Source organism: Pelophylax lessonae (assembly GCF_965119305.1).
Source record: "Pelophylax lessonae genome assembly, chromosome: 13".
Classification (NCBI taxonomy): Eukaryota; Metazoa; Chordata; class Amphibia; order Anura; family Ranidae; genus Pelophylax; species Pelophylax lessonae.
The window spans coordinates 106,276,483-106,288,143 of NC_138780.1; the positions used below are offsets into that span (position 1 = coordinate 106,276,483).

Sequence of the window (11,661 nt, forward strand, 5' to 3'; positions counted from 1 at the left end):
AGACCAAAGTGAGATTATACCACTGACCCTAAATTAAGGTAGATAATATGAGCCCTTGGAGAAAATGTTTATTCAAGAACCTTACATGACCAACTGAAATCCTGGATCCTTTCTTCAAAACATATAAGTAATTCAGGGATTCTTTTAGTCTATTTTAGAGATTGAATCTAGTCATTGTTAACCCCCCCCCCCTCCCCCAACAAGTTACTATATCTCCCACCCCCTCCACAATGGTCTGGTCATGAGAAACTATATCTTGAAGTCTGTTGCTAAGTGTCACTCTCCGGGTTTCCAGAAGCTTTCACTGGTTCCTCCTGCTGATCTCCACATCATTGCTGTGTCCTGCAGTAAGGACACTCCTGGAAGTTGTTTTTTCTGTGGAATTTAGGGGGCAAAAAACATTCTCTAGAATCTGTCAGGCAAAGCAGGACTTGGACAGGGGGCAGGGCAACAAAGCTGCCCATGGGACTACAGGCACTTCTTCCTGTTGCCCTCATCAGCAAGTTGGGGGAGGCAAACAGAACATGCCAGCACAGATCTGCTTCTATGCTTGGTCTCCTCAGAATGTTACAGGAGGGGATCTGGCTGGATCACCAGATATTTGCTTGTAAATAAGAATGTAGTGGTTCAATATTGAAAATTAATTTTAAGGATAAGAAACACTTACAGCAAATATATTTTTGGTGACACATTCACTAGAAGGCATGACGTACTAATGGCTTTTGATGGCACTCTGAAAACTGCCAGTTTGGCCTCCGGGGATAACAAGAGCCTAATAAATGTGATACTTCATTCGACAGTGAAATTGGTGTGTGGCAGAATAAATACCTGCTCTTGTTCAAAGCTAGAGTGAAACAATGAGGTCAGGCATACAGCTGGCATCACACTGATATAAAACACCGTGGAGCAGTTCCATTGGCCCTCTGCAGGAGAAAGTATTACAACTCAGGCTATCCTCTATAGGCCAAGATGACAGCAAAGTAAAGACAAACACACTGAGCAACTAAACAAGTTATCTGTGCGCTCATTTCAAAGCCTTCTTCCTAGTTTCTAAATCAAGATGAAAGGATGCTGTGATTATAAGCCTTGAAAAGCTGTCAGGATATTCATTATGCTGCGATATTCAAACAAGTCACTGTCTCTGCTCCAACACTTACAAAGGAGCCTTCAGTGACTGAAGTGTCTGAGGATGTAGATTCGATTACAGAGTGTAATTCCAGAGCTGTTTCTTCTATGAGAAATATGTTAATCTGTGTGTTCTACGTCTATACATCTTCCCATGTCGTGAATATTAGAGTTTTCTTGTTGTGTTTTCCAAATTTACTTAATTACGGCTGTTTAGTCTTTTGCTAATCTTGCAGGAATTTGTACAATAGTTTACTTGTGAAAAGAACTCCTGGAACTATTAAAACCAACATTGGGCTTTGTCTTCATTAACTTATACTCTAAAAAAGTAGTTGTAAACCTGTGAAAATAAAAATGGACAAAGCATACCTTTATATTGTGTGTATTTGACTCCATAGCACCTAGTGTGGATCCTGGCAGCTCTGTTCTGCTATCTGCATGAGACAGTTTTCTCAGGCACCACAGCAGGCAATCCATGGTGATGGCCTGCCCATCCCCTTTTAAAGCATACAGCAAGTGATTGACAGCCTCAGATATGAATGTTTCCCAATGCGAATATGTAAAGAATGGCATGTCTATTCCTTCCACTCAGGTGTCATATTACACTCAGCTCTGTGCTGTGTAGTATGTCACGTCCCTGCCCCTGCCTCCTAGAATCTGCGTAGGAGAGTGAGCTGCAGATAAATGGGTACAGCTTGTGTAGAAGGATTTGCTTTATCACTGCGTATCACCTGAGGCCAGTTACTTCAGTGGGTTCTTTTTTTAAGGGTTTATTATCACTTTAGCATCCTTGTTCTGCTGTCACTTAAGATGTCTTATCATTGGTTAATATGAACAATTGTAACCTCCTCACCTACCTGCTATTTTATTTCTTAATAAAACATTTGATTAAAAATAAAACAAATGTATATATTTGTTGAAGGGCTGCAAAGTTGTTTATCTATAGGTAGTTAGCAGAGATTGTCCTATGACATGGTTGTACCTGCTGTGCCAATAACGAAATACAAAAGTGGACTTACTCCAAACCACAGCCCATTAACAATTAAGTATTTAATTAAGTACAATGTAGAGCTAAGGCTGAATTCATGCCACTTGTGATGCACTTAAATGCACTTCAGTCTAAATGTGTTGTCATCCCTTTTTAGCATATTGTGTTACGTCAACGTGCATTATTTTAATAAGTTGCATTCATGTGGTTTTATTTTTCACAATATGAGCCAAGGTACAATATTTTTCTGTAATGTACATGCTACAGCTAAATTCAGCTTGTTCAGTTATCATTCAGTGAACACCAACGCAATGCATTAACATGAACTGACCCTTTTGGAAATAATGGCTTTTAAACTTTTATTACCTTGAGCAACTCAGTCCAATAAACATGGTGTGAAAGTAAACCAACTTTATGTTTTTGTACAAAAATGTTTTTATATCAGAAATCTTTCAAATAGACCAAAGTGAGATTACACCCTTGACCCTAAATTGATGTAAATTAATATTAGCACTTGGAGAAAAGGTCTACTCAAGGTCCTCATATGAATAACCACACCAAACAAAAATTCCCAGCACGCTTACCAGCTAGCCTGCAAAAAAAAAAAAAAAAAACCCCAATTGATAAACAATTTGTTGAAACCAGAGGTTTTAGTTGCACACATTTGCAAATTAACGTGGAAGCCACAGTGTCTACATCAAGGCTCCTCTGTCTACTTCAGTCCTAACTATATCATTTTTGAGAGTCTCCAAGTTGGAGCATATATATATATAGTAGCAGTGGATAAATGAAGGGCCGGTTTGCCTGGAGGGAGCCCACTGTTCCTGGACCGGAAGGATTTACCCCCTTAATGACGAGGCCATTTTTTTCGATACGGCACTGATACGGCACAATTTAGCGGTCGTGAAAAGCTGTACCCTAATAAAATTGATGTGCTTCCCCCCCCCCCCCCCCACAAATAGAGCTTTCTTTTGGTGGTATTTGATAATTTTTGTAATTTTTACTTTTTGCACTTTAAATTAAAGTGTGACAATTCTGAAATCAAAAACAATATTTTTTACTTTCTGCTATATAACATTCCCAATAAAAAAAAATGTTAAAATCAAATTTTCATCATTTTAGACCAATTTGTATTCTGCTACATGTTTTTGGTAACAAAATCCCAATAAGTGTATATTGATTGGTTTACACAAAAGTTATCGCGTCTACAAACTAGTGGAAAGATTTCTGTAATTTTCTTTCTTTCTTTTTTCTACTAGTAATGGCGGCAATCAGTGATTTTTAGCGGGACTTCGACATTGCGGCACACAGATCGGACACCTAACTAACATTTTTGACACTTAGGCGACCAGTGACATTACTACAGTAATCAGTGCTAAAAATATGCACCGACACTGTACTAATGACACTGGCAGGGAAGGGGTTAACACCAGAGGCGATCAAAGGGTTAAATGCGTTCCTAGGAAGTAATTTCTAACTGTGGGGGGGGGGGGGAATTGGCTTGCTGCATGAACACAGAGACCTGAGTTCCTAAAAAGGAGGAACACAGGATCCCTTGATATAACAGTGGTCTGCGGTGTTTGCAACGGCAGACCACTGTTCTGTCTCCACGGGGATCGTGGGTGGCCCGGTGGCAATCACGGCCACCAGACCCGCTGATTAGCTTCCCCTGTGGCGATTGGGCTAGCAGTCCCACGACAGGTACGCCGTTTCGCGGGACAGAGCCGACCTGCCGCTGTAAAACTACAGCTGGTCGGCAAGTGGTTAAAGGCAAAGGGAAACATTGAATGCCCAGCAAGAGCAAAATGGCAGCTGGAGGCATCCAGTGTGGAAAGTTTACAGTGCACTTAAAAAAAATCTGTAGATTGGCAACTGCATGCTTGCTTGAAAGGCTTTGAACCCTTTAAGAATGGGGACTTTCTTTGGCTTTCTTACCAAAGAGGCCATAATTCTTTCAAATATATTTATAGTAATAGAGAATGGAGATTGCTATTGCTTATCCTTTCTTTGGAAATTGCTGGTTATCTGGCTCTCATGCTAACCCAGTGGCTTTAAAGTATAAGATCAAAACTTTTTTGTGTTGAAGCCTCTGTCAGGTTTTTATTGCTGTCTGTGAACCACTGGGAAGACACATTCCTAGTGACCGCTATAACTGGGACAGAGGAAAATGGTAAATCCAAAACATTTCTAATGTTGCCAGAAGAAGTAGTGAAGGGATATCTCCCAGCTTTAGTTGATGGGCCGTTCAGAGCCTTTGGACAGATTTTTTTTTTTTACTCCCTGTTTGTTTTTATGGGACATAAAGTAAAGTGAAAGCTTCAGTTGAATAAACAGCAAAAAAAGTATGCAGATGAAAAATTCTGACTTAACTCTAAGGCTCCGTTCACAATGCTGTGACATGGGATCGGACTTGAGACCCCAAGTCACGTGACATGTGAAATACCATTTTAGTCAATGCTTCAGTAGTGCTAATTAGCACTACTGAAGTTGCTACAACTTTAGAAAAGGTTTTTGTACTACTTCAAGGCGACTTCTATCCAACTTGTGCTCATAGACCTTAATGGATGTCGGATCCTCATCTTAATGTGATTTGGATCCGACATTACAGGAAGATTACCCAGGCATTTCCTGAAGTTGCATTAAAGTCGTTTCAAGCCACACTGAGGTTGCCTGGCAAAGTCGCTCTGAAAGTCATGCAACTTTCAGGTCATGGCAGTGTGAACCGAGCCCTACTTTCTGAATGTATTTCAGGTCAGTGGCTCAGGAAAAAATGGAGCCATAGACAGCCAAGAAAGTAGTATTCATAGGAAGTCAGTTATAGCCGCCACTATAAGTCCTCATTCACTAAGGGAGTCTGATTAAGGGCCAGTTCACACCACATAAACACAATCCGGATGTGTTCCAGATGCTTTTCTGCATGTGCATTTTTAACGCAGTCCAGTGCATTGTTGCTCTTTTTTTTTTTTTTTAACCTTAAATAAAGACATGTGTTCCAGTGCTTTTGGTGCATTTAGGTGTGTTCGGTGCATTTTTGGTGCGAGTTACTGTGTTCCAGTAAAGTCCAGCGCAGAAAAAAATGCAGCATGTTCTACTTTTTTTTCTGGAACTGGAATGCCCTGGAACTGACCACACAGGTGTGAACTATGCCATTGAAAACCATATAACCTACTATCCATGCTCTTTTGATCTGGCCCTGAGCTCCTCTGAACGCCAGAACTACTGGCAGGAAAATGCTACTTAAAAGTGCTAAAAGACGTATATTGCACTTGTGTTTAGGTGTGTCTAGCATTTCAGTGTTAATGTACTCTGTTGGTCAGAATAATAATTCAGCTCCGCTCCTGAGTGAACTGGGCTTTGTTTTTTCTTAACCTGTAATGCCTGCTTTTACAGGCTGAAAAAGAAAACGCTCAATGCCTGTTTAGACCTAATGAAAAATAATCCATCTTGTGCTATCAGTCTATGAAGCAACCCACCCAGTTTTTTTTTTACAAATACATTAGATCTTTACGCAAGCCCACGCAGTTCCACATTTCTATACAGTTCTGTCTATACTTAATCGATTGTGCAGTTAGCTTGGGTTACAAGCTTGAGAAGATCTTGCCACAAGATAATTAATTTGAACAAAAAAATTGCCTTAAGATTATATGTGCATTTAACATACTTTATGCCAGTTATTTACCCATAAAAGGCTTCCTTAGACCTCCTAAAGCCCTGAAACTGCTGCTGGCCGCCATCTTGGATATGATGTCAGCTGTCACAAGTGATACTCTGTACCATTCTCAACCAGGATTCCTCCAAAGGTTTCCAGGGGTTCCTTGAGCTGTGGCTTATTGACCTCTCATCTGATGGGGCCTGCATTGCCACTTGAGCCAGCTGCATAAACCCAATGCTCTTTTTAACTGTATGTAAGTCGGGCACTCTGATCTTCGCTTTTGTAAGGGTAATTTTTCCCAATAGTCACCAATGTAAGAGGTATTTTTGCCACTGTCCTTCGATAAATTAGTTTTAGCAGTGGTTTCCAAAGACCTGACAATTATTTCATGGGTTCTTCTAGGGTAAAAAAAGGTTAATAAATGCTCCTCTATAGTATTCCCCTTCCCTTCTTTCTTGGCAGCTGCATAAAAAGGTTATGTTGGGAGGTGAGGGAAGGAATATAGACAGTATTTAGACACTTCCAAATGAAGAGAGGGCTATGATATGCAAGGAGGGATGGGGATGTGCTAGGGAATTGACTCTCTTGGAGAAAACACATTTTCTAGGAAGTTCAAAGGCACATTACAGTGAGTAAAAAAAAAATAGATGAAAGAAAAAAAGGCAAGTAAGCATTTTAAACACTTGATTTTTGTTTACTTGCATTTTTTTATGGGGAACAGAGGAAGACCTATTTTAAATAAACCCCTAAAGCAAACCCTCAGTCATTGACAGTTGTCCGGCCACCTACACTTGAAGTGGTTCTAAAGGCAGAAGGTTTTCTATCTTAATGCATTCTGTGCATTAGGATAAAAAACCTTCTGTGTATAGCAGCCCCCCTAATACTTACCTGAGCCCATCTTACATAGTAGGTGAGGTTGAATAAAGACAATAGTCCATCTAGTTCAACCTGTGTAGGTGTATGTGGCCGTAATCATCTCTCATACCCTGAATGTTCTGATTCTTGAGATGTACGTCTAAGAGTCTTTTGGAAGCCACCATACTTCCCGCAGAAACCACCTCTTGTGGTAGAGAATTCCACAATCTTGTAGCCCTAACAGTAAAGAACCCCCCACGTTGCCTGAGGTTAAAACGCTTCTCCTCTAGTCGCATTGTATGCCCTCTAGTCCTTATGCAATCCTTCTAACTGAATAGCTTTTTTTTCTATGCTGAGATCACCATTGAGATATTTATAAATTGCTATCATGTCTCCTCTCAGGCGTCTCTTCTCCAGGGAGAATAAATCAAGCGATTGCAGATGCTCTTCATAATAAAGGTCCTCCAATCCCCTAATTAGTTTAGTTGCCCTTCTCTGGACTCTCTCCAGCTCCAACACATCCCTCCTGAGGACCGGCGACCAGAACTGGACAGAATACTCCAGATGTGTTTGGACCAGAGTTTTATAAAGTGGAAGGATTATAGTTTTATCTCTGGAATACATCCCTTTCTTTATGCATGCTAATATTCTGCCGGCTTTGGCAGCTGCCGCTTGACATTGCATGCTATTGCTTAGCCTATCCTCTACCAGGACTCCCAGATCTTTCTCCATTTTTTATTCCCCCAAAAGTTCCCCCCCCTAAATTGTATTGTGCTTTTATGTTTTTAGTCCCCAAGTGCAAAACCTCACTTCTCCGCATTATACCTCATTTGCCATGTTGTTGCCCACTCCGTTATTTTATCCAGGTCATTCTGTAGGATATCTGCTACATGCTGTGCAGTTATTGACCTGCCCAATTTTGTGTCCTTGATCTAGTGATGTTGCACGCGAGCCTCTGCTGACTGGGAATCTCCCTCCTTATTGGCTGAGACAGCAGCGAGCCATTGGCTCCCGCTGCTGTCAGTTAAAGTCAGGGACCCAATGAGGGGAGTGAGGTGGTGAAGCCGAGCCGCGGCTCAATGTCTGAATTGACACACAGAGCAGTGGCTCGGTTCGGGTGCCCCCATAGCATGGTGCTTGCTGTGGGGGCACTCGGCAGGAGGGAGGGGTCAGGAGCCCCGGTGGGGGACCCGAGAAGAGGAGGATCTCTAATATTTTCCTTCCCTGTGCTCCTCTGCCCTATTCATCTGCCAGAGCTCTTGAAATCAGGTCCTCCAGGCGTGAAGAACATGTAACCTTCTACCCTTCCATGCATTAAACACAGTGACCAATGATCAGACCTGAGCACTGTCACATAGGATGAGGGAAGGATTCATAGCCCTGTGTAAGACCTTTGTTGAAACTCACACTAACCATTTTAGATAGGGGAGTGCCGGTGCGATAGATATTAGGAGAGGAGGTAGGTTATAAAGAGAACTGTGAACTAAAAATCCCTGTTTTACATTGCATAGTTTACTGGAAAAGGTGTAGAAGAGTGTGCAGAGGGTTCTTCCAGAATTTGTAATGTTTTAAAGAGAAGCTCTTGTTTTTCCTCTAATGGGCAAAGTTATATATTTGTTTTAAACAACCAATAGTAGTACTGGGAAAGGCGGGCATATTTTTTTGATCCCCAATTGGTATTCAAAAAATTTAGTTTTTTCTGCAAAACAGTCTGGCACTTATACTATACATGTATAATAAGTCAGTAGATATTTGAACACAGGTTATCTATGTATATAGTCATGAAAAAAAGACCACAGATTCTGTTAAGGCAGCAAAGGGTAGAATATAACGACATTTAGCATATTCATAGATTACATCTCAGTACCATTATAAACAGTGGCATTACAGAATACAAGTCCTCATTCAGCACCATTGAGTACTCCTGTATACTCCATTATAGTAAAAGGTTTCTTTTAAAAATATATATATAGCAAATTTCTTTATATTCTTTATATTTTTTATTTATTATGGTCGGAAATTTAAAAAATGTACTGGGTAAATATGAAATATTTTGCTTGTTGTTTACAGAGTGTAGTATCGCAAGCTTAAAAGTAACATATGCAACTGTATGAGTCAGAACTATTTACGCCTCCTCCTTCCAGAATGCTTCTGTTAGAGGTTTTAATGAAAGGCAGCATTGCGTATAAAAAAAAAAAACCTTTTGCTGTGCTTTAAGTCCCATGTAATGTATGGATTTTTATAAATACATTGAAATGAAATTAACTAAAAACCCTTATAGTTTCCCTAATGCAGATTGTATATGTTTGGAGTTCCCAGTCTATTTGACTAGAGCTTTCACTAAAAATGGGCAGTGACCTTATGAATTATATGATTTATTTTTTATAGGTGGATTTTTCTCCAGCTCTCATTGCACGTGTTGTTTTGGAGAGATACCTTCAAGGCCAAGATGGGCAACCACGTATGTATGGTTTAACTACTTCAGACACATACATTTTTAACAAATGATTTTTTGGGTTTTAAATTGTATCACAATTTTGGAAAGGGGAATAATGTACACCCAGGGCTGAAAAATGTTGAGGTAAAAGAAAAAGTCCCAGCAGTCAAACTTTCCACATTGTCTATACTGCAATTTTATGCAGTCTACAAATGCATAAATCAGGTTTATAAACTTGTTCAGAACTCATCGACTTTTTTTCCAAGTACCTTTTAAAAATAACCTTACTTGGCAGGATCTGTCTCTTTTTATTTATTTTTTTTACTTTGACTTTTTTAGCAATTGCTTTAAGAACCTGAGAGTAAAGTGGGGTACACTCTACAAGAAAATCCACCGAACGATCTGATTTTGGAACCCGGGGAAGGAAATAATGTACGAAAATTCTCGTATGACAAAGGCTTTTTTTTTGTTATTTGTTTATGATCATAGGGCTCTTTCACACGGCCGCTCCGTGTGAAAGCTCCGCTGCGGTCCTTTTTTTTTTTTTCACGGAGCGGATGACAAATGTCATCCGCTCCGTATGCCCGCATATCATCCCATCCGTTTGCGGATGATATGCGGACATAATGTAAGTCTATGGGGATTGCGGATGTCAGCGGATGACACCGCTGACATCCGATTTTCCTTCCTTTCCGTTTTTTGCACGGAACATAAATAGGGTTCTGTTCCGTTCCGAAAAATGGAACAGAACTGACAGGAAGAAAATCGGATGTCAGCGGATGGTATTCCGCTGACATCCGCAATGCCATAGACTTACATTATGTCCGCAAATCATCCGCAAAAAAATAGGATGATTTGCGGACATACGGAGCGCCCGTGTGAAAGGGCCCTTACGCAGTCTTTCTTTTCTGATTTTTCTCATACAAATCATACCAAAATGCTACACATTAAATAAAAATTTCATTCTGTTCCCATACAAATTTTTTTTTGGAGTTTTTACCTTTGGAAATTTTCATTCAGAAGGTCGGAATCAGCTATCAAAAGTTGTGCACACACAGAATATCAGAAAATCATACCTCGGACAAAAATGTTTGCCTGATTTTCTTAGTGTGTATGAGCCTAAATATTGAACAGAGCTAATCCAAACCAGGCATGCTAGCATTCAGACAGATGACTCTAATTAGTCTCTTAATTAGGCTGATAAAAGGCAGGGGGCAGTTACTTTTTCATGCTTATGATTGCACATTTCATCATATTAATCAAGGCACAACTTTTACTTAAAAATACCAGGCTTAGATTATTTGTCTCTCTTAACATCAAATACTATTGGGTCTATTTTATAGATTTTTTTTCACACATCTTTCACACAGGATTCACACATTTGAGTTCAACTAGAAGTTTGTGTGAATCTCAACTGAAAATTGTGTGAATCTAGCGTGAAAACATTTATAAATAGACCCCTGTGTGACAGAAGCAGCAAAAGATCTGGCCAAACTTAATGTCAAAAAGTTATGATAATAAAGAAATCATAATAATAAAGAAAATTCGAAATAGGTATTCATCAAATTATTTAATAAGTTTGTAGATCTTAGTCATAATAAACACACAATATTGACTTTACCTAGGATGTTGATGCTTATCTAAAACATTTTTTTCATATTCACAGTACCTACATTTCAGTAGTAGATGTACCCATTTTAAAATGACAAGCTTATCAAAGTTAAAGCAGAACTCCAGACTCCCATTTTATTTAATGAATCTGTCAGGGATGTCTTGTAAATAGTTTTACTGCAAGTGATTCTCCTTTGATGCCTCTTTGCTGTTTACAGTCTGCTGATAAAGCTTTACTTCAGCTTATTGCTGTTGACTTCCTGCCAGACCACATCTAGCCTCCTCAGCAGCAGACCGACTGTCATTTACAACCCCCTCCAGAGTTGACATGACTTCTCTTATTGAAGTTACATTCAGTGATCTGATGAATGCCCATTTCTTATGAGAGACGTATGTATTCTAACAGCACATAGACTGATAGCTCTGTAATATGACTGCTAATATAGCTGAAGTTAAAGTTGAAGTCATCCAGTGCATAACATTGGTGGATTGTTCAAAACAGATAACCCATCCCTTGTAACTTGAACCTTCCTCACTGCTCTGCAGCAGATTCTAATGCAATGGACACTGGGACATGTAGTCCCAAAGGAGCTGCGCAAAGCAAAATGTGCACCCCAATTCTCTACCCACAGCCTGACCTGGAGGTTTGCAGTGCAGATGGAATGGTCTGCAACCTTTCAATCTTTTCATACTTTCCAAGCAAAAGTTAGGTATTTAGAGGGCTAATAAATGTGAATATGCAATTTGAAACCGAAGCCAGAGGCTTTTAAAAATGGCAAACATGAGTTCAGCCTTAGCATGTAACGTAATAACATAAGAGAGAAGCAAGTGGGGAAAAAGCCTCTCTCAAAGATGCAGCCCTTCTAAATGTAAGCGTTTTACCAAAGCCAATGAAATTCTAGTTGCCTAGGTGATCCAAGGTTGCTCCAATAAAGTCAGCTGTTAAACCAGGTAGAAAATGCACATTACAAATAAAGCTTTATAGTGTGTAAG

General features: G+C 39.8%; 1 protein-coding gene across 2 annotated transcripts in view; it reads left to right on the plus strand.

Annotated features, from left to right (window-relative positions):
• CDIN1 (CDAN1 interacting nuclease 1) overlaps positions 1–11,661 on the plus strand; it is a 685,937-nt gene that overhangs the window by 172,577 nt on the left and 501,699 nt on the right. For both annotated transcript variants that reach the window (XM_082275090.1, XM_082275091.1), the window contains one exon: positions 9,009–9,081. In XM_082275090.1, the coding sequence (XP_082131216.1) occupies positions 9,009–9,081 (73 nt within the window). The remainder of the gene's footprint in view (positions 1–9,008; positions 9,082–11,661) is intronic.